The 21,499-nt window shown below is 38.3% G+C and overlaps 1 protein-coding gene across 1 annotated transcript in view; it reads left to right on the top strand.

Annotated features, from left to right (window-relative positions):
* Window positions 1-21,499, top strand: part of DCTN2-p50 (dynactin subunit 2) — a 108,909-nt gene that overhangs the window by 31,115 nt on the left and 56,295 nt on the right. The window contains exons 5-7 of the mRNA XM_067152287.2: window positions 2,643-2,803; window positions 12,094-12,313; window positions 14,039-14,242. Coding sequence (XP_067008388.1) covers window positions 2,643-2,803; window positions 12,094-12,313; window positions 14,039-14,242 — 585 coding nt within the window. The remainder of the gene's footprint in view (window positions 1-2,642; window positions 2,804-12,093; window positions 12,314-14,038; window positions 14,243-21,499) is intronic.

Below are 21,499 nucleotides of genomic sequence, written 5' to 3'. Positions count from 1 at the left end.
CTTAAAGAAAATTGATTTACAAAGAAAATATATACAAAGTTAACTGTCCCTATCTCATGCTGATAAAATCTGTTCAAACTTATCTTGTCATGGTGACTTCACGACCCCTCCATGCCGGACTCAGTAACTGGACTTAGCCCAACATCGCTCTGTCTTCATTCTGGGTCACTGGTCCTTGGTTCAGCTCCTGGGTTGATTCATGGCGATGCCGTCTGCTTGACTAATGAGTGTTGGATGGTTTCGTGCTATTGTCAGCTCTTGTAGTTTCCGTACGGCACTAACTGCAATTAGACACACAGTTAAACGTCTACTGGCTCACTCCGATCAGTCCTATTCCTTTATCTTCCACATTAGGGCTGAGAGTACTGTCTAACCAGTCGAAAGTTATTTCACAAAATCTTGGCACTCTACCGCACACGACCTCTGAGTTGAAGTCTATTAATTGTTCCCTTCCTAGTTCGGGTAGTAGCTATTTCTCCAGGCTACAATTATTAATTGTTTGACTTTACATCTTCTAAAACAGAGTCTTTGTGTAGTTGGAAAAATCGCGTTGCAGCCTCCTACATGGTTGACTTCAACAATGCAAGACTGAATGAACGAATGATGCCCTGTCCACTTAGCACACTCTGTTTATTAGTCCAGATAGAGACGCTACGCCAGGGGACTCGCCAAGATACACACTTCACTTCTTTGTGCAAAGAAGAGTTTGGTTCCCATGCTTGTCCCGCACACGTTTTATAACGGAAGGCAATGACTATTGATACCACAAATCAATTCATAGCACTCAGAAAATTATGATGAATTTTTCTGTAGTTTTAGTTTCCCTGGATTTCGTCCATAAGCGAAGATATTCTCATCGTTTCATAACTTGCTAGACCTGCTTTCTGCTGCCTTTCTTCTTAGCAGGGTGGCACTGTGGTTCCCCTAACAGCATACGAGTCGCTCCATCCTTGACATGCGATTTCCTTGCTCCCTCTCTCTCAGCGTGTCACGCCCATCCTGGCTTATTCTGCCCCACCTCGTGCTCCAAGCTACTTCCTCGCACCTTTCTGAATTCAACTTCCTGATACCACATTTCTGATGCATTAAATATTAATTTTTCTTTCACCATGAACAATATGGTTCAATATATATTGTATTTAATAGGTGGGTGAGTTTTTGTGATTTATTTATAAGAAATTTTGCCTAACGATATTGTCAGTACGGATCAGACTATGTTTATCAAATGTAATGGAATGAAACTCACTGTCATGGGTTATGATGGGACAAGTCTCAAAATGTCAAAAGGATTTTGCAGCCAGGATAACATAAAGTAATCTTTAAAAAAAGGAAAAAGTCCACAGATAATCTGTCAAGTGACTTGTGTATGTGGTTCAGGTCATGCAGTTGTGAGTTTGCATTCAGGAAATGGTGAGTTCAGACTTCATTGTTGGCAGCCCTGAAGATGGTTTTCTTCATACCAGGCTATATTTTAATTGAAGTCCTGGCTATTGTTGCCGTAAGATTTATCTGAGTCAATGTGACGTAAATCCAATAGAAGAAGAAAAACTACTGACATTTAAGATAATGTTGCTTATGGCACAGTAGAGATTTATGAAAATATTCATATGGAACTGTTAGGTACACCTTGGAAATATTGACGCTCAGAAAGACTGGGAAAGTTGGCCTGAGAGCATTTGAGATATCATGCTGGCAAAATTTGTTGTGTCTTCCCTCCATGGGAACTTAGAATTTCCATCTTGGACAGCTGCCTTTTCTAGTGGGACCTAGTGATTACAGTGCACTATGTCTTCTGATGTGGGCTGGATTAAATTTCTTTCATCGATCTATCTTCTGGTCCATCTTTGCCTTTGAAAATATGGAAGTGACTGTGGTATGAGCGATGCTTAGCAATACCATTCATTGTGCAGCCAGTTCCTATTATGAATGGTGTGAAAATGTTGCTGGTAAGGTCAGTTGCTGACTGATATGCAATAGCGACTTCTGGCTCAGTGAGAAATGCAATGAGGAAACTACGTCGCTTCTAATTTCCCTCGTTTGCCTGTTCACTGATGGCAGGGCCATCTGAGACAGCTGTTGGCAGAGCTGTTGAGGATTCAGTCAGCCTTTGGGCTGAGTACTAAGCATACATCTTGGACAGAAATATTAAAGAATGAAGAAGAACTTCTTATAATACAAGAAATGTAAAGAAAAGCTTGTTATAATACATGAAATGTCCAGCCTTGTTGACACCATTGAGGAAAGGAAAACTCAACTTATCAGCCACCTGATAAAGCACTTCAATTGGTGCATGCCACTACTAAAGGATGTGTTGAAGTCAGAATATCCAGGGAAAGAAAACCTTGAGTAGATTTCTCGGTAGAATTAGAGTAGGACGACTTTATTAAGAAATCAATTAACTGGCTTGAAGGCAACTTCCATGTTGCCCATAACATTTGGGATGAGGACCTGATGATCATGATGATGGGTCTCAGTTTACTACATGTAATTGGTATTATGTAAACTTTCATTATAATTTTACTATAAATCTTTCAGTAGCCACCTTATTTGATCAAAAATTCTTATTTATAACATATAAGAAAGGTATATTCATGCTTTACTTTTCTAATAATACATGTATTGGTGTATTATGTTTTATACAGGAGAGTGCAAAAGAGTCCTCAGCCCAGGAGCAGTCTGTGTGTACCCTGTTGGCTACTCAGGTGGAGAAGGCACAACAGCAGCTTTCTAAGATGCGACTGGAGGAAACTTTAGGCTCTGAGCTTGTCACAGATTTCTCAGATAGTCAGGGAGTACAATTCATGTAAGTTACTTTCCCTAAACATACACCAGTTATTGTGGGAATTGTACACTTACGAGCACCCTAAACTTGAATGTGACAGACCTCAAGCAGATACGTTGCAGTTGCCAGCTTATACCAACTATTTAAATCCTTAAGAATTTATAAACCAACTGATCTTTCAGTGCATACTACAAAACTGTAATTGTATTTTATTTGCATGTGTGAATTTGGACTAAATCATTGTATCATTCTCTCTGCTGCAAAATGAAATATATTATTTTTTGATTTATTTACTTATTTAATTTATTTAAGGTATTTATAGGCTAAGGTACTGGTACATCACTACTCTTGAAGTACCATCATACTTACTTGATTTTGAATCTACTGTATCATTTGTCTCTCGGCAAGTATGAGGTCAGCAGAAGTCCTATTTTAGTGTTAATGCTAAACTTGTTCTTGGTGCAACTCTGAGATCATGACTCCACTGCCCCTTTACCAGTGAGGCTGGACAAAGAGTGATGTTAAGCAAGTCAGGTTTTAAGTTACATATTTAAAAGTATGTTACCAGGTTGACCATACATCCTTTTTTTTTTTTTTTTCACGTCCCCTTTTATTGGAGGGAATTTTTTTAATATTTCAGTAAACGTCCCGCCCTTTTTTTTGTATGGGGGGGGGGATTGGGAACAAAATTTTAACACGTCATCACACGCCCCCTTATTTTTACATGACAGCACGCCCCACGGCAATTTGCTCACGCATGTTATATATTGTTGCTCTGATTTCGAAATGAAGAAACTAATCCTCAAACGTTAACATTGTAAGAAAGAGAATTTACTTACCAAAACATCATATTTAGGATTATAAATCATTATTAGTAATTTAAAATATTTTACAACACGAGAACACGCTATGTTAGCAAACTGCCGCAATTCCAAGCCTGTGACCTGACATCAAAGCACGCCCCGTTAGCAAATTGCCGCATACTATATTTTAGGCATTTTCACATAAGTTGCATTAACACAAGTTCAGTTGAATTAGTTACATATGAAATATAAACAAAGATGATTGATTTAAGAAACATCGTAAGTATATTGCTTCTGTCCAACAATCAGCCAGTCTAGTCATTTTCAGCTGGATCCTCCTGTTGGGTTGAGCATCTCGAACACGTTGGCACTGTATGTTCTCGGCAGATGGGAATATCACATGCGCAACAAATAACCATTGTTCTGCTATTCTTCCTTCTAGGGCAGATGCCACAGACAGCATATTGACCTGGTTGCAGGGGCCTCTCATGGTTGTTGCTGTCTCACTTTAAGAACAGGCTCACGACGTTTAGGTTCTTGCTGAGCGCCTACTGAAAGGTTCAGTGCCTCTTCGTTGGGCGGTGGGCGGTGTTGTTCGTTACCAACCTCACACGGTTGTATTATTTCTTCTGCAACACTCTCTTCTGAGTCACTATTAACATGCTCTAAAATATCTGTTTCATCAACGTCACTACAGTATAACCAGAAGTATCTTCTCCTAATTTACTTGAATGAAATTCTGGAACACTGTCCACTAAATCTCTCACTGTAGCTTGTACGTCGTACGGATCCATTTCCAGGTAACGGCGCAAACAATAAAACAGAAATATTGCAACTGTATCATATTAAATATACGCGAGAACTCGCCCGTTAGCAATATGCTCACTAATGTTTGTACGCGATAGCACGCACGTTAGCAATCTGCTCACACAACGTGACACCACCAACACAAATGTGAACTGACGTAGGGAGGAGACAGCAACGAACTGGATTAGGCTACGGTCGTTATACATAGATGTGGGGGGAGGAATACCTGAGTGCCCGCCCACTCTTGGAGACAACAAAGGAAGATATTAGGATTATTGTTCAAACGCGGCAAACTGCCGCGGGAGCGTGTGATGACATGTTAAACAAGTCATGAGTGTTGCCTCCTACCATTGATGTCTCAAGAAGTCACAAACCACAGCAGCAAAGAGCATTAAATTATGGTAATAGATTTGGAAAGACCATTTTCGTAAGTTAATGTCCAGTGGACAAAAGGGAAACAATTTAAAGTAGGGACAGTAAAATCAATACAGTTTCAAAGATTTGCACTGTTTGGACTATAATAAATATTGGACAGGTAAGGAAAAGTTGCTTCGAGAAATAGGTTCTTCAGTAAGGTATTGAAAGAAAAATGATGATGATGATGCTTGTTGTTTAAAGGGGCCTAACATCGAAGGTCATCGGCCCGAAAGAAAAATGGAGATTGTAATGATGAAAAGTGTCATCGTGAAAGCATGATGATCCTAAGTGTTACACACTTCAGGTATGATAAAGGAGTGCGGTGGACAAGATTCATAAGATATTGATACTCACATTACATTCTCTTTCACTAATAATTGTTTGATTAATATTTTTAGCTCTGGATGTGGATGTTTTGGTCAATATAGAAGTGTAAACAGTTGTCATATGTCCCTCAAAATAGCCACCCTTTAGTAATTCCAAAGGAATGAGAACAGGAATAACATAGTATATAACACACTACATTAACTGTTAGGCCTATACATGGCCCTCAGGTGCTCAAGGCCATGATGCAGTAAGATCTCATTTAATGTGGGATAGCTTGCTATGTAAAGAGATAGTCAGCTTCTTATTTCCATTGCAGGACAGGCCATTACATTGCCCTCAAATGAGGTACTTTGCAGGGACCAGGGGAGGGGAATGTGTAGATCATTGATTTTATTAGCAATTATAAATAGCATACCTTCCTAATGCAGTCATTGGTTAGTGCTTGATTTTCTTTATTGTGTACTTCAAATCATAGTGCAACGGATTTTGAATGAAGGAATGGTAATAATTGTGAACATCCTCACCTGTAGCTGATAGTTAATGAGGTTGTTAACAGGTTTGAATGCTCTGAAAAAACAGTATTTTATCACCACAATGCATTCTGTTTGCTACAGAAGTGGGCTATAATTGTCATGCTTCTTACTTTAGAAGTTCTTTCTTGTAATAAAATGGTGAATGAATATGTTAGCGTCGCCGGGTGAGATGGCCGTGCGGTTAGGGCCACGCAGCTGTGAGCTTGCATCCGGGGGATTGTGGATTCGAACCCCACTGTCGGCAGCCCTGGAGATGGTTTTCCGTGGTTTCCCATTTTCACACCAGGCAAGGCTGTACCTTAATTAAGGCCAAGGCCACTTCCTTCCTATTCGTAGGCTTTTCCTTTCCCATCTTCGCTGTAAGACTTACCTGTGTCGGTGCGACGTACAGCAAATACGTACCTGCCAACTTTCCCAGTTTAGGTTGAGACTCCTCATTTTTTGACAGTTCTTCCCGATTATTCTATTATTTCTCCCGATTTTAGCTTATTTTTTGGTGAACTTGTAACATTTGTTTTCAAATCTTGCCATTTCAGCTTTTTTATGCCAGTGGCCAGAAATCCTTCGCTCATTGGCCGCTTTCAAACAAAATATTGATGTTTATTAAATGCGAGAAATTTGCCCAAATATGCAATGTTTGTTGAACCCTGTACATACCTGCCAACTTTCCCGATTTAGGCGGGAGACTCCCGATTTTCGACAGTTTTTCCCGCCTCCCGATTATTCTATTAAATCTCCCGATTTTAGCTTATTTTTTGGTGAACTTCAGACATTTGTTTTCAAATCTTGCTGTTTCAGCTTTTTTTTACGCCAGTGGCCGGAAGTCCTTCGCTCATTGGCCGCTTTCAAACGAAATATCGACGTTTATTAGTGCGCGAATGTGCGATGTTTATTGAAACCTGTATATCGCGACGCGTATATCGATTGTCAATCTCTCGTTTCGCGTGCTGTTTTCGTGTTCGTTCACATCAGTCTAGACGATTCTAGAGACTAGTCGTTATATATGGAGTCTTTTTTAGTATTTTAGTGACAGAATTTCAATGATAACGACTAGTGACTTTTCTAGAGATTTTAGGAGCCATTTGGAGAAAATTCTGACTAATTTTATCTCAATATAAATAGAGAGTTTTGTCTGCACATTGCTCAGAATTTAAAAAAAAACATCTCCGTACCGGCCGTGACCGCAGTAACAAGGGGAAATGCAAGTTTTAATTTTCCGTAATTTCTGTCTGTATGCATATATGTATGTATATACATATGTACGCCCATCACGAGAAAACGGCCGAAGAGAATTTAATGAAAATCGGTATATAAAGTCGGGGAATAGGTTGCTACAATCTAGGCCATAAATAATTTTATTCACGCCGAGTGAAATGGTAGTTTAGGGGAAGGCCTAAGATGTAATTCCCAAATATTTATATTTTTTTATTGGCCCTGTTGATAAATACTATATAACTAAAGTTATATATTATTAAATTTCGTATCGTTTATGTCTTATACATTTTTACCGTACCGGCTATGATAAGAGATATTCATGAATTTGGATTTTTGTTGCTAAGCCCATATAAGCGCCGAGGTACGAGAAAATGGGAGAACAGAATTTAATGAAAATTGGTATGTTATGTCGGGGAATAAGGAACCACAGTCTATGCTATACATAATTTTATTCACCCTGTTCGAAATGGTAGTTTAGGGGAAGGTGCCAGAAATTTAATTTTTGATTACCTATCTTAGCCTATCGAAAATTACTACGTAACTAAGTAATAGAGAATACAATTTCCGATTATTTATGTCTTATTCAGTTTTAGTGTACCGACTAAAATGAAATTAAACTGTGAAGATGATTATAAGAATGAGAAAAAAGTCATGAAGGAACGATCGCTGGAATAATAACACAAGAGGGAGTCATGAAAGAAAGGAGGACTCACTTTACATTAGATGCTCTAATATCACAGAGTCAGAAGAAAACTAAATGTGAAGGCCTGCAGTATAGAAAGCTCATAAAATTGATCAACAATAACATTACATTGGCCATTGTTTGATGTGATGTGCTTTGTGTATTCTTCTGCCATTTATCTCCGATAGATGGGATTACTGCTGCGTACTGTTATTGAGTTTAACAGCCTGCCTGAATATTGGCGGAAAGTAACAGGGAAGTTAGAACTCGCTGTTCTTTAGCATGCTATTCCTCTGGTTCATAAATTTTCTGATACTACTGGTATGTAACACACTGGATCAGCATAGTATTTGAGCTATTCAATCCCTACTCTGGGGCAGTGATTGGAATGAGCAGTGTGCACACTTAAACGGAATAATTGCGCAGGAGTGTTCACGGCTGTCTGCGTCCTGGTCATTCTAGCTCTGGAACTTTGAACTGTTAGATCGACACCCTGTTATTTTCGTTAAAAGTAAGAAAATGTGCTGTTTTATATTTTTTCGAATATTTCATATGACAGCGTTGTTTTTAATCGCAACATTCGTACTGATGTCATTGTAATGACCTATGTTGACACTTCAGTTGGGAAAACTGTAAGGACAGTCTTTCTGAGAAATCCGTAGCAAAGCACGAGTACATCAGCTAGTTATTTGATACAGATAATTGCATAATTGCACGGAAGCTTGATGCAATATATTAATCTATGCATTTGCTAAGTAAGCACATCTAAGTGCATGACTGATTTACACGTGTGGAGCATGAATTCATGCTATTTTTGGAAATATTATCAGAGACTGATCATCTCACTCACATACTTCCTGTGAGGGAATAGAGATGTGTAATTTTTAGCATTGTAGCTTTGAAACAATAAGTGTTATAAATATATCATAGTGCTGTACTGTGCTAGACGTAGAATAAGCAGTTTTGACCAATAATGTATCTCCTGATTTCTCCTGATTTTTCCTGATTTTCATATCGAAATCTCCTGATTTTTGGTTTTGTAAAGTTGGCAGGTATGCCTGTATATCGCGACGCGTATATTGATCGTCAATCTCTCGTTCTCGCGTGCTATGTTCGTGTTCGTTCACATCAGTCTAGTCGATTCTAGAGAGTCCAGAGACTAGTTGCTAGATATGGAGTCTTTCTTAGAAATTTAGTGACAGAATTTCAATGATAACGACTAGTGACTTTTTCTAGTGATCTTAGGAGACATTTGGAGACAATTCTGACTAATTTTAATTTATCTCAGTTTAAATAAAATAATTTTGTCTGTACATTGCACAGAATTTAAAAAGAATGATATTTCTGTACTGGTCGTGACCACAGTAACAAGGTGAAACGTACATTTTAATTTTCCGTAATATCTGTCTGTCTTTGCGTATGTACGGTCATCACGAGAAAACGGCTGAAGAGAGTTTAATAAAAATCGGTATATAACATCGCAGAATACGTCGCAACAATCTAGGCCATGAATAATTTTATTCACACTGAGTGAAATGGTAGTTTAGGGGAAGACCTAAAATTTAGTTCTCAAATATATGTTGTTATTGGCCCTATCGATAAATACTACATAATTAAAGTTATATATTATTAAATTTCCTATTATTTATGTCTCGTACATTTTTACCGTACTGGCTATGATAACAGAGATATTCATGAATTTGAATTTTTGTTGCTTAAGTCCATATCAGTGCCGAGGTACGAGAAAATGGGTGAACAGAATTTTATGTTAAGTCGGGGAATAGGGAACTACAGTCTACATTATAAATAATTTTATTCACTCTGTTCAAAATGGTAGTTTAGGGGAAGGTGCCAAAAATTTAATTTTTAATTACTTATCTTATTGGCTGGAAGGTATAAAATGGCAGGGAGGGATTCAGTTAGGTGGAAATGTAGTAGGCAGTCTGGCCTATGCTGACGACTTGGTCTTGATGGCAGATTGTGCCGAAAGCCTGCAGTCTAATATCCTGGAACTTGAAAATAGGTGCAATGAATATTATGGTATGAAAATAAGCCTTTCGAAGACTAAATTGATGTCAGTAGGTAAGAAATTCAACAGAATTGAATATCAGATTGGTGATACAAAGCTAGAACAGGTCGATAATTTCAAGTATTTAGGTTGTGTTCTCCCAGGGTGGTAATATAGTAAGTGAGATTGAATCAAGTTGTAGTAAAGCTAATGCAGTGAGCTCGCAGTTGCGATCAACAGTATTCTGTAAGAAGGAAGTCAGCTTCCAGACGAAACTATCTTTACATCGGTCTGTTTTCAGACCAACTTTGCTTTACGGGAGCGAAAGCTGGGTGGACTCAGGATATCTTATTCATAAGTTAGAAGTAACAGACATGAAAGTAGCGAATGATTGCTGTTAAAAACAGGTGGGAACAATGGCAGGAGGGTACTTGGAATGAGGAGATAAAGGCTAATTTAGGAATGAACTCGATGGATGAAGCTGTGCGCTTAAACCGGCTTTGTTGGTGGGATCATGTGAGGTGAATGGAGGAGGATAGGTTGCCTGGGAGAATAATTGACTCTGTTATGGAGGGTAAAAGAACTAGAGGGAGACCAAGACGACGATGGTTAGACTCAGTTTCTAACGATTTAAAGATAGGAGGTATAGAACAAAATGTGGCCACAGCACTAGTTGCAGATAGACGATTGTGGCGGCTTTCAGTAAATTCACAGAGGCTTGCAGACTGAACGCTGAAAGGCATAACAGTCTTTAATGATAATGTATGTATTGGTCATATCAAAAAGTACTACATAACAAAAGTTATAGAGAATACAATTTCCTATTATTTATGTCTTATTCAGTTTTACCTTACTGACTGTAATAATATTGGGGGTGATGGTGACTAAATTGTGAAGATGATTATAAGAATGAGAAAAAGTCATGAAGGAATGATCGCTTGAATAATAACACAAGAGGGAGTCATGATAGAGAGGACGACTCACTTTACATTAGATGCTCTAATATCGCAGAGTCGGAAGAAAACTAAATGTGAAGGCCTCCAATAGAGAAAGCTCATAAAATTGATCAGCAATAGCATTACATTAACCATTGTTTGTTAAAAGTGAGAAAATGTGCTGTTTTTCATGTTACTGAATATTTCATATGACAGCATTGCTTTTAATTGCGACATTCGGACTGACGTCATTGTAATGACGTATGTTGACTTCAGTTGGGGAAACTATAAGTACAGTCTTTCTGAGAATTCCATAGCAAAGAACAGGTACATCAGCTAGTTATTTGATCCGAATAGCGTTGCGCTTTGCATAATCGCGCGGGTGCGTGATGCACTATATTAATCTATGCATTTGCTAAGTAATGGCATCTAAGTGCATGACTGATTCACACATGTGAAGCATGAGTTCATACTATTTTCGGTACGCTTATCAGAGACCGATCATCGCATTCACATACTTCCTGTGAGGGAATAGAGATGTGTAATTTTTAGCCTTGTAGCTTCGTATAGCAACAGTCGGGCTTTAAGACAATAACTGTAATTAATATATCATAGTACTGCATTGCGCAAGACATGTAGAATAAGCAGATTTAATCAATTGTGTCTCCTGATTTCTCCTGATTTTTTCTGATTTTCATATCAACATCATCTGACTTTTGGTTTTGTAAAGTTGGCAGATATGCAAATAGCAAAAAAAAAAAAGTTAGTGTCATGTAAGTAATTTACCATCTAATTTCCTTGAATAATTCCTGTATTTTTTCTTTTGATTTCTGTTTTGTGATCAAGTGATGTTTAAATTACTGCTTCGAGCATTATGCAGACAGGATCATGATGGTGAGTGGTATAGTCACTTGCTTCTCACCAAGGCTGCTGCCATTTCAATCCCTGCCAATGCATGAGGGATTTTTTAAATTTAGCCACTTCCTTGTGGTTCAGATTTCAGGGAAATTCCATGGCAGTGATTGTGATGTCAACAATTGCTTATTCAGTTTTACCTTACTGACTGTAATAATATTGGGGGTGATTGTGACTAAATTGTGAAGATGATTATAAGAATGAGAAAAAGTCATGAAGGAATGATCGCTTGAATAATAACACAAGAGGGAGTCATGATAGAGAGGACGACTCACTTTACATTAGATGCTCTAATATCGCAGAGTCAGAAGAAAACTAAATGTGAAGGCCTCCAATATAGAAAGCTCATAAAATAGCTTGCTTTTGTTCTTGTGGTGGTGGTGGTGGTAGTAGTAGTAGTAGTAGTAGTGGTAGTAGTAGTAGCTGTTGCACTGACAAATGCTGCATATAAGAAGATTGAGGGTGAAGCTTACTGCTGACGGGCTCTTTCTGAAAATAACTTCCTGCAGTAAAACCTGAATTAATTTCTGGGCAAAAGTGCACTTGTTACAATAATACAGAATCTCATTCCATTTATTCCGAAGTTGGGATTCTTTTTGATTAATTTAAAGTAGGATATTACTGAAGAAGATAAGTAATTGGTGCTATGTATGTACTATGTATTTATAGGAAGCTGTTAGCAGAACTGGAGAGCTTGAAACAGGGAGCTGTTAAACCCAGCAGTCAGAAGCAACCTACTGGTGAAACTGACTCTCAGATTGGAACTGTCACCTACCAATTGAAATACCAGCCAGAGCGAGCAGCATTGGCAAGGAGTGCTCGAATTGCTGATTTGGAACAGAGACTTCACAAATTGGAGGCTGTGGTAGGAGCTACCCCACAAAAAATGGTACTCATCTTAATCTGGTCTGTTGTAATTAATGAATATAGTATATTAATGGTTGTACCTTAATTAAAGCCACGGCCACTTCCTCCCCTCTCCTAGATCTTTCCTATCCCATCGTCGCCATAAGACCTATATGTGTCAGTGCGATGTAAAGCAGATTGTTACAAAAGATACATCCTTTTAACAACATTGACAGCATATTATATTTGCTTCTCTGCCTATTTTTCGTGTACTGCCTGTGGACCTCTACAACAGGGCACACGAAAGCCAAACACATATTGCCGGTGGCACATGCGATTTGTCTCTTCATTTGTCGGGGCTATCTCAAAAGCTAGTGTAGTTCTCTTTAGGAGCATTAATTTATCTGGTAATCATTAACAAAGAGTTTTGTGCTCTCATCAACTTTTCCTCCATTATGTATGGTTTAGTGAGTTACTGTTCATTATTGCTGCTAAAGCAATATATAGTCACACCATACACTAGACTCCTGGAACTGTTTGACAAAATCTGAACATTCTGCTAAATCTGCTGGGAAGAACGAATCGTTGTGTAAATTTGTACCATCGGTGGTATGTGATGGCATCTGAGAACGAGGCTGTGTGTGTGTGTACCACTGGTGGTACATGTGAAAGACTACAGGTAAATTACTCATCATCATCCATTTCCCTCATCCAACTCCAACAAAGAATGCGCATTCTTAGGAAGCACAATATAATTCCAGTTTTCATCACAGATCGGAAGCTCAAATCCCTGTTTTGACCATTCAAAGAAAAACCCCATCTTGAAACACTGGGCGTGTTTGAAGTTCCATGTGGTTGTGATTGCTCATATATTGGCATGACGAAAAGGCTTGTCAGTACCAGGGTGAAAGAACACATTAGGTTGGTAAGGAATGTTGCTCTTTCATCCTCCATGGAGAATGCCATAAGCCAGTCTGCCATAGCAGAACATTTCTACAGTACAGACCATGAAATCCTCTTTGACCAGGTGAAGGTCATAGCGCCTGTAAAAGACTTCTATGCTCTACTGGTAAGAGAAGCCATAACGATAGAGCTGTGCCCAAATAACATCAACAGGGAAGGTGGCTTCAAGTTATCAAATACAGAAATACATCGGGACGCGCTCACGAAACCGACGGAGGGCGGTGAATTACAACAGGAAGATCCTCGAGACCTATTAGTGGGGTAGGCCATGGATAGTACGGTCATGACTTCCACGTTTCTTTGAATTTCTTTGCTCACTGTCGGAAGCAGAATTTAACTTGCCCTGATGAAGGCCAATGCAATTTGGCTGAAAGCTCGGCTTCATTAAATAAACATAGTGGCTTTAATCCAGTAATTATTTATTTATTTATTTACTTACGTTAATACTATGAGGCACGAAAATGCGTTCATTACTATGTACGTTCATTTTATTCTAAGATAAATAGTTCGAAAATTGGAATGGCATTAAGTACATTACTATCACTTTGACGCTGTTACCGTATGGTACCCCCTTGTTCTTGGGCAGCTATTCCTTGGGAATTTTCACTCTACAAAGTAGCTTTTTGTAAATGGTTTCTTTGCATTCTAATAGCAGTCCTCTAATGCTCTGAAATAAAACTCTTGCAAACTCTACTGTGCTACTGATCTCATTGCTTATTCTCCCATATTCTGATACCTCACGTTCTACGTATTTAGAAAATTTACTACTTTAATGGTTGTAATTCAACCGATTTTCTGTTTATAGGCTACTCTCTGTGTGGATCCAAAGGATAAAGGTCGGCCCTGCAGCCTTCTCCAGGCTGCCCAGTTACTTAATGCTAAAGTTAGTCTTCTAGATACAGGCCATTTAGATCAGGTTGAAGGTCGACTTATTGCATTAGCCGAGAAGATGGATACTGCTGCTGAAAAGGGAGCTGCGAGGGCACAGGATGCGGAACGAGACAGAAAGGTAACCTGTTTTTCATTTTATTAATGTGATAATCCTTACATTTTCAGTCCTAATTGTACAGTTGTGTATCATTACATCTATACTTAACATATCTTTCATTGCATTCTGTACTTCTATCTTTGACTTTAAATCATTGTGAAATAGGTATGTTCTAATCCCCAAACACTCGGTTACAACTACATTGGCCATGACAATAGGCAGTTCACAATCTTCACTTATTTGTATACACCATTTTTAACCAAGGCGTTCCGTAATCCTTGTCACGGAGGCATTGATCATCTTGCAAATGTGTATTTATCTGTGTCCAGTGTAATGACTGCCTTTTGTGTGTTCTGTTGCTTTTGATGTAGGAGGGTGAAACTGGGTGTCAGCATATGCCTGCTCCTGTCAGTTAACACCAAGGCGTCTGCTCAAGGTTTGACGTCCTAATCCTAATCTTGACTATCAGTAGCATAATTAAATTGAAATAATGTAGTTCAACCTATTCAATACAAATAAATAAGAAATGTAGTGTTACTTTTATATTTAATTACAAGCGGAAGCGGTACTGGTTTCGACCCCAATCTGGGTCATCAACAGCCGAATAAAATGCAAAAACAATGCAGAGGTGAATAAGAAATTAAAAGAGTGAGTCTTTCACAAAAACAGTTGAGGAGGCAAAATATGTTAATGGGGATTGGCACTGTGCAGTTTTAAATCTTAAAATCTAGAAGAAGTAGAAAGTCAGTCACTTATAAGAAGTAAGGCGCGATCTTCTGAATAGTAGCACAACACACGCAAAGTTCAGCACTGTATCATAATGTTTACAAGAAGAGGTGAAAAGTTAAATGAGCCTGCATGCATATATTATCAGGCGCAAAGTCACAACATAATTTAATGAATATGAAGTCCCAAAATTGTGTACAATTCGAAGACGAGTCGCTTGATTGAAGCGAATTGCTAGCTCCTGAAGATGAGCGCAACACACTCGATGTCCGGCACTGTGCTTTCAAATGCCGATGGAACTCGGTGAATAGCTTGATGAACCAGTCTGTAATTGTTTCGGTTGTGAAAATTTGTGTGTATATATAAATAATACAATTTACAGACGTGCCAAGTCTCCCGATTTTTCATCGTTCCTCCTGATCTCCCGATCGCCGGGTCCGATCTCCCGATTTTCAGAGCAATATCCATAATTATCGTATTATTTTAAACTTCCGCGGGTTTCCTCGTTCTATCGATATATGGCTGGTCGATAGTAGTTCTAATAATGATACCAGATGGCAGTACAGAGCACGGTGGCCAGTCATATGCTGCTCTTTGGTCTGTAATACAGTCATTCTCTTTGCAAGCGAGTAACATTCTCTTTGGAGTAACCTAACCTCAGAAATATAGTCGTTCTACCTGGGGGAAGACCTGCAGAAGTGCTTGTGTTGTGCCTTAATATTTGTTTTGGCCAAAATAAAAGAAATATGATGCAGTGTTTAAAAGTGCTTATTGGGAAGAGTTTCCATGTTTTACTGAATCCAGAAAGGGACCAACGTTCACATTCTGTACTATATATAGGTGAGATTTTTCAGTTGCACATGGCGGGAAATGTGATATACTCAAGCACATGCAAACAAAAAAACATAAGGAGACTGTTCAGTTTGTAGAAAGAAACCAGAAACTGAACTTTTCATGTAAAAACCAAGATATAAATCCTGTGACGAATGCCGAGGCGTTATTTACGTCATTTATAGTAGAACATAACCTGCCTGTAAATTGTGCCTATCACGCGTGACCTTTGTTTCGCAAAATGTTTCCTGATTTGGAAATCGCTAAACGATATGGGTGTGCTGGGACGAAAACAACGGCTATCATTACAGAAATGTGCACAGAAGAAAGGGCGAAAATTGTATCACATTTGCAGGTGAATGCATTTTCTGTTGCTACTGATGGTAGCAATAAAAGCGACTTGAAGATATATCCCATTCAGATCAAAAATTAGATGGATGGCTTGTCCGGCGTTTGCTCTATTAACCAGCGTTTCGTCTTAGGTCTGACACTAGACTCTTCAGAGTGGGATGTGTCAGACCCTACCCACTGACGCTGGGGTGTATGCAGGTGAACTTATCAGAAGCTTATTTATGAAGCACAGTCTGATAACTGCATACGGGAGATAAAACTCCACAATGGAATTAATGCCCGCCTAGCAATTCCAAATGGAAATTCTAAGTTCCCATGGAGGGAATTAGATTCTTTTCCACCAATAGAGCATATCAAAAATCAGATCAAAAATTATCCCATTGTTGTAACAATTTTTAGTCCTGAACTCAATTAAATTCAGAGTTGTCTACTCTCTGTACTTAATTTAGAATGGGATCCTACTGGAGCAAACATTGCCAATCTTTTTCTCTCAACTTTTCGGGAATTCTGCATTCCATTAAAAAACTGCCTAGCTCTTGGTGCTGAATAATGCTCCAGTAATGGTAGGATTAAAGAATGGTGTGGCAGGATGTTTGAAACGGGAAAATAGTAAAATAATCATTGTAGGCTGTTCTTGTCACCTAATTAATCTTGCTGCCGAGAAGGGTAAGGCATGCTTGCCCGTAAATGTAGATGAAAGTACAGTATAATTGATATATTTTATTATCTGGAAAGGAGTGCAAAGAGGAAAGAAAAGTTCAGAGAATTTCAGACTTTACACAACACGGAGATCAGGAAAATTCTTAAGCATGTGCCTACTCGATGGTTATCACTAAGAAGGTGTTTAGATAGGATTTTGCTTCAGTGGGACCCTTTGGTTACATTATTCAGGAGCGAAATTGTGAGTAAGGATTCTCAGATGGGAACTTTGAAGACTTACAAAATTCCTAAGCACACTTTAAGTGCAGATGTGTCTTGTTTGTATGAAAATGTTAAGGATTGTCATAACATTTCACCTCACTCCTCAGTTAAAAGGAAAACCCAGTCATCAGTTTCACTAAAAAAATGAAACTACTTATGACACTAAGAGCCATGCATTCATATGAAGAACGACTTTTCATGTTCCTTACATCAAATTTACATTAATCTTTTTGTCTTTTTCTCTCAAGTTTTATGGATATCTTTGAGAATCCAAACGTAGCTCTTCAGTCAAGTATGCCGCACGTCCACGTATTGAAGTCAATTTTAGGAGGAACTATTGAAGAATGTGATGGCAAGTTTTGTGAAACCAGACGTTATTAAAAAATCCTCCTCTCCCCTTGATGTAGATTATCCTCCAGCAAATTAAAAGGATGATTGTGATCTTATGATAGGGAACTCTGCGTTTGTTTTAGTGAACACCTTGAAGTCTGAGGAAAAGTGCATATTCTTTAAGTCTGTTAAAAAGTGTTTCTCTTCATCGTGTGACTACATGGTACACAAATTTCCATTCAAAGATGAAGTTTTAATTAATGCAGAAGATGCAAATATTTCTGCTATAAGTAAGGCATCATTTTCTACCCTTAGATTTTTCATAAACAAGTGTCCGAACATTTTGACTAGTGAAACGGAACATTTGGATGAAGAAACTGATATTCTGCACTCCCAGTTCTGTAACTTTCAGCTCGAAGAAACAGACCTGGCAAAAGGAAGAATTGATGTTCAATGGGCATTGGTAGGTCAGATGAAATCAGCTGATGGTGTACTTAAATATGACAGACTCTCTAAGGTGATGCTTGCTATTTTATCAATTCCATATAGCAATGCAGAATGTGAAAGGATTTTTAGCACAGTCACAAAGAGAAAAACACAGTTCAGATCCTTGCTGTCTGAACAAAGTTTGGAGAAACTTTAAACCTTGAAATCAGTTCAGCAAGGCAAGTGCTTTGAGCAAAAATTTAGTTCCGAGTTTCTGGAGAAGGCTAAGTCAGCTACTGGTTTGTTGAACAACAATTAGTCGTAATATGATCACCATGTTGAAAGATGAGAAGTCACATGTTCCTACAATTCAGGTATGTCCAGTATTTAGTATTCACATGTAAATGATGGAAAATATATATATATATGTGGGCAAATAGAATGGTTAATGTATTGAATTATAATGAATTTGTACATGTTCTGCCATCAGTGATGTGTCGTAATACGTCGCGATTCGCTGCAAAATTTCTCCTGATTTTTCACTTTTGAAAGTTGGCATGTCTGAATTTAATATAATTGAAGTACGTAACTAGGATCTTGTAGATTCTTTAGAATAGTTGACGTAAAAAAACAATTGTGAAGAGAAAAATAGTAAAAAGCGCAATACCAGACACAAATGAAAAGCGTATATGCACAGTGCGCTACTTCTTGAAGATAAGAATTCAGGTCGTAATTGAGGTTGTCCAAGGCAGCGCAAGGCGCGAGTTTAAATTTGAATGTAAAGACCCAAAATGCAGGTGGCACTATAGTATATACAGTTCAATTCGGAAAGTAGGTTTGTTTCTTTTTTTTTTTCGAGAGGAGAGGTGAAAAGAAAAGATAGGATAAGTTAATAGAGAAATAGGATTAGTAGATAAGAGAAGATAAAAGGGTTGGAAGTTAAAAGAGGATGGGAAAGGATAAGACAGGGAAATAAAGGAGGGGTAGTTTAGGGTGGTAGAAAACATGGGTAGGAACTTCGTAATGCATGGAAAATTGAATTTTGGTTTTGAAATTTAGAATTTTTGAGAAGAAGAATTAGGAAGTCAAATAGGATATTGGGTTATTCAGAAATGTCATTTAAATTGAAATTAGGGTTGAAGTATTGGTCAAGGTGAATAAAACAATTTTCAGTCGTGTTTAGGAGGGGGCCTTTGTTAATGATTTTAAGTATTTTTATGTCTTTTTCAATATTGGTGAAATTATGCTTGGAGTCTTGTATGTGTCTTATAGCAGAGAATCTGTCGTATTTAATGGCGTTGATATGTTCGGAGTATCTGATGTTAAAGTTGCGGCGTTTTGTCTGATGTATGAGGAGCTGCTGTTGTTACATTTGAATCTGTTTACTGCGGAATTAGACTACCTCAATTATGAACTGAATTCTTATCTTCAAGAAGTAGCGCACTGTGCACATACACTTTTCATTTGTTTCCAGTATTGCGCTTTTTACCATTTTTCTCTTCACAGTTGTTTTTTACGTCAACTATTCTAAAGAATCTACAAGATCCTAGTTACGTACTTCAATTGTATTTTATATATATACACACACATTTTTGCAACCGAAACAATTATAGACTGGTTCATCAAGTTATTCACCGAGTTCCGTCGGCATTTGAAAGCACAGTGCCGGACATTGAGTGTGTTGCGCTCATCTTCAGGAGCTAGCAATTCGCTTCAATCAAGCGACTCGTCTTCGACTTGTACACAATTTTGGGACTTCATATTCATTACATTATGTTGTGACTTCGCGCCTGATAATATATGCATGCTGGCTCATTTAACTTTTCACACCGAGCTCGATAGCTGCAATCGCTTAAGTGCGGTCAGTATCCAGTATTCGGGAGATAGTAGGTTCGAACCCCACTGTCGGCAGCCCTGAAAATGGTTTCCCATTTTCACACCAGGCAAATACTGGGGCTGTACCTTAATTAAGGCCACGGCCGCCTCCTTCCCAGTCCTAGCTCTTCCCTGTCCCATCGTCGCCATAAGACCTATCTGTGTCGGTGCGACGTAAAGCAACTAGCAAAAAAAAAATTAACTTTTCACCTCTTGTAAACATTATGAGTCAGTGCTGAACTTTGCGTGTGTTGTGCTACTATTCAGAAGGTCGCGCCTTACTTCTTATAAGTGACTGACTTTCTACTTCTTCTAGATTCTACGATTTAAAATTGCACAGTGCCAATCCCCATTAACCTATTTTGCCTCTTCAACTGTTTTTGTGACACTCTTTAATTTCTTATTCACCTCTGCATTGTTTTTGCATTTTATTCGGCTGTTGATGACCCAGATTGGGGTCGAAACCGGTACCGTTTCCGCTTATAATTAAATAGAAATGTAACACTACATTTCTTATTTATTTGTATTGAATAGGTTGAACTACATTATTTATTATTTCAATTTAATTGTGATGCAGTTCAGTACGGAACATCATGAAATTTTTATCTTTAAATATCAGTAGCATCATATCCCCTCGCTCCAAAGAAGCACCATGGAAACGTTTGGAATTGAACTCAGGCTTTTTGCATGCAATCTTGCGATTAAGATTTGTGTGCTGTACCATCACTTCTGCTACGCTCCAAGCCTACATTCTGGTGATGAAATTATTTCCATCAACAACACTCTAACCGCCTAAGCACGGTGTCAGATCGTACAGACTTCAAGTCTTCATAATCATGGCCATCAGGCGAGCTAATTATAAAATGTTAAAATTAATGTTTAACCCAATGAACCCGGATGACGAGGCACGCCCGCTTGCGAGCACATGGCTTACAACTCAGATGATGAGGTGGGCCCGCACATTGCCAGAGCTCAGATATCTTTCTATAGCCCGCTCAGTTCGCAAGAGATGGCTCTTGCGTTAAGATTTTCGTATACTGCAAGGTTGATGCAAGGGTACGTCGAAGTTTCCCCTTGTTTGACCTTCACACCACATGTATAGGGTGACTAGGAAATATTTTAAATTCCTTTTAAGCCAGGAGTCAATATGGCAACTAGCAGCGTGCGCGTTTCGGAACGTGAAGAATTAGTGAAGTTAATTAACAGTGTTTTAGGTAGTGATTCCATAGTGATTCCAGAGTTAGTGTAGTAGGGATCTTCAGGAATTTGAAGGCGATAATTTGTATGAGGAAGTGTTGAGTGTAAATAGTGTTAATGAGTCAGGAAATGTACAGAGTAATGAATAGAATAGAATGGAGTACGCCCATCCCCTAGTTCCGGATTCCGGAATTATGGGAGAGAGTACTCTTTTATTGCAATTTGTTCAATTTTGATACATGCTTAACATTTAACATTTTCCTCTTACATATGTTTAACTATACTGAATAAAATTTGTTTTGTCCTAGACGTTAGCATTGCTATCTTGTCTAGGACAACATGTATCTTACCTTAGTTTATTTATACACTTAAATTAACAAAAAAAAAAAAAAAAAAAGATCATTATCAAACAATGAAACTGCTCACCTTGCGGCAAACTAACAAAGGCACACACTTCTACTTTACAGCAGAAATAAATTAAATAAGTGTGAATACCCACTTTCCAGCAGATACTACATATTATGTGAAACCTTTTCAGGCAAGTCACAAAAGCGCCTTCACAGGCATTTAAATAACCTTTACAGGTATATCAATCTGTTCCACTGCATGCTTAAATGCCAC

Source organism: Anabrus simplex, chromosome 8 (assembly GCF_040414725.1).
Source record: "Anabrus simplex isolate iqAnaSimp1 chromosome 8, ASM4041472v1, whole genome shotgun sequence".
NCBI classification, from domain to species: domain Eukaryota; kingdom Metazoa; phylum Arthropoda; class Insecta; order Orthoptera; family Tettigoniidae; genus Anabrus; species Anabrus simplex.
This window is presented reverse-complemented; position numbering and strand designations above follow the sequence as displayed.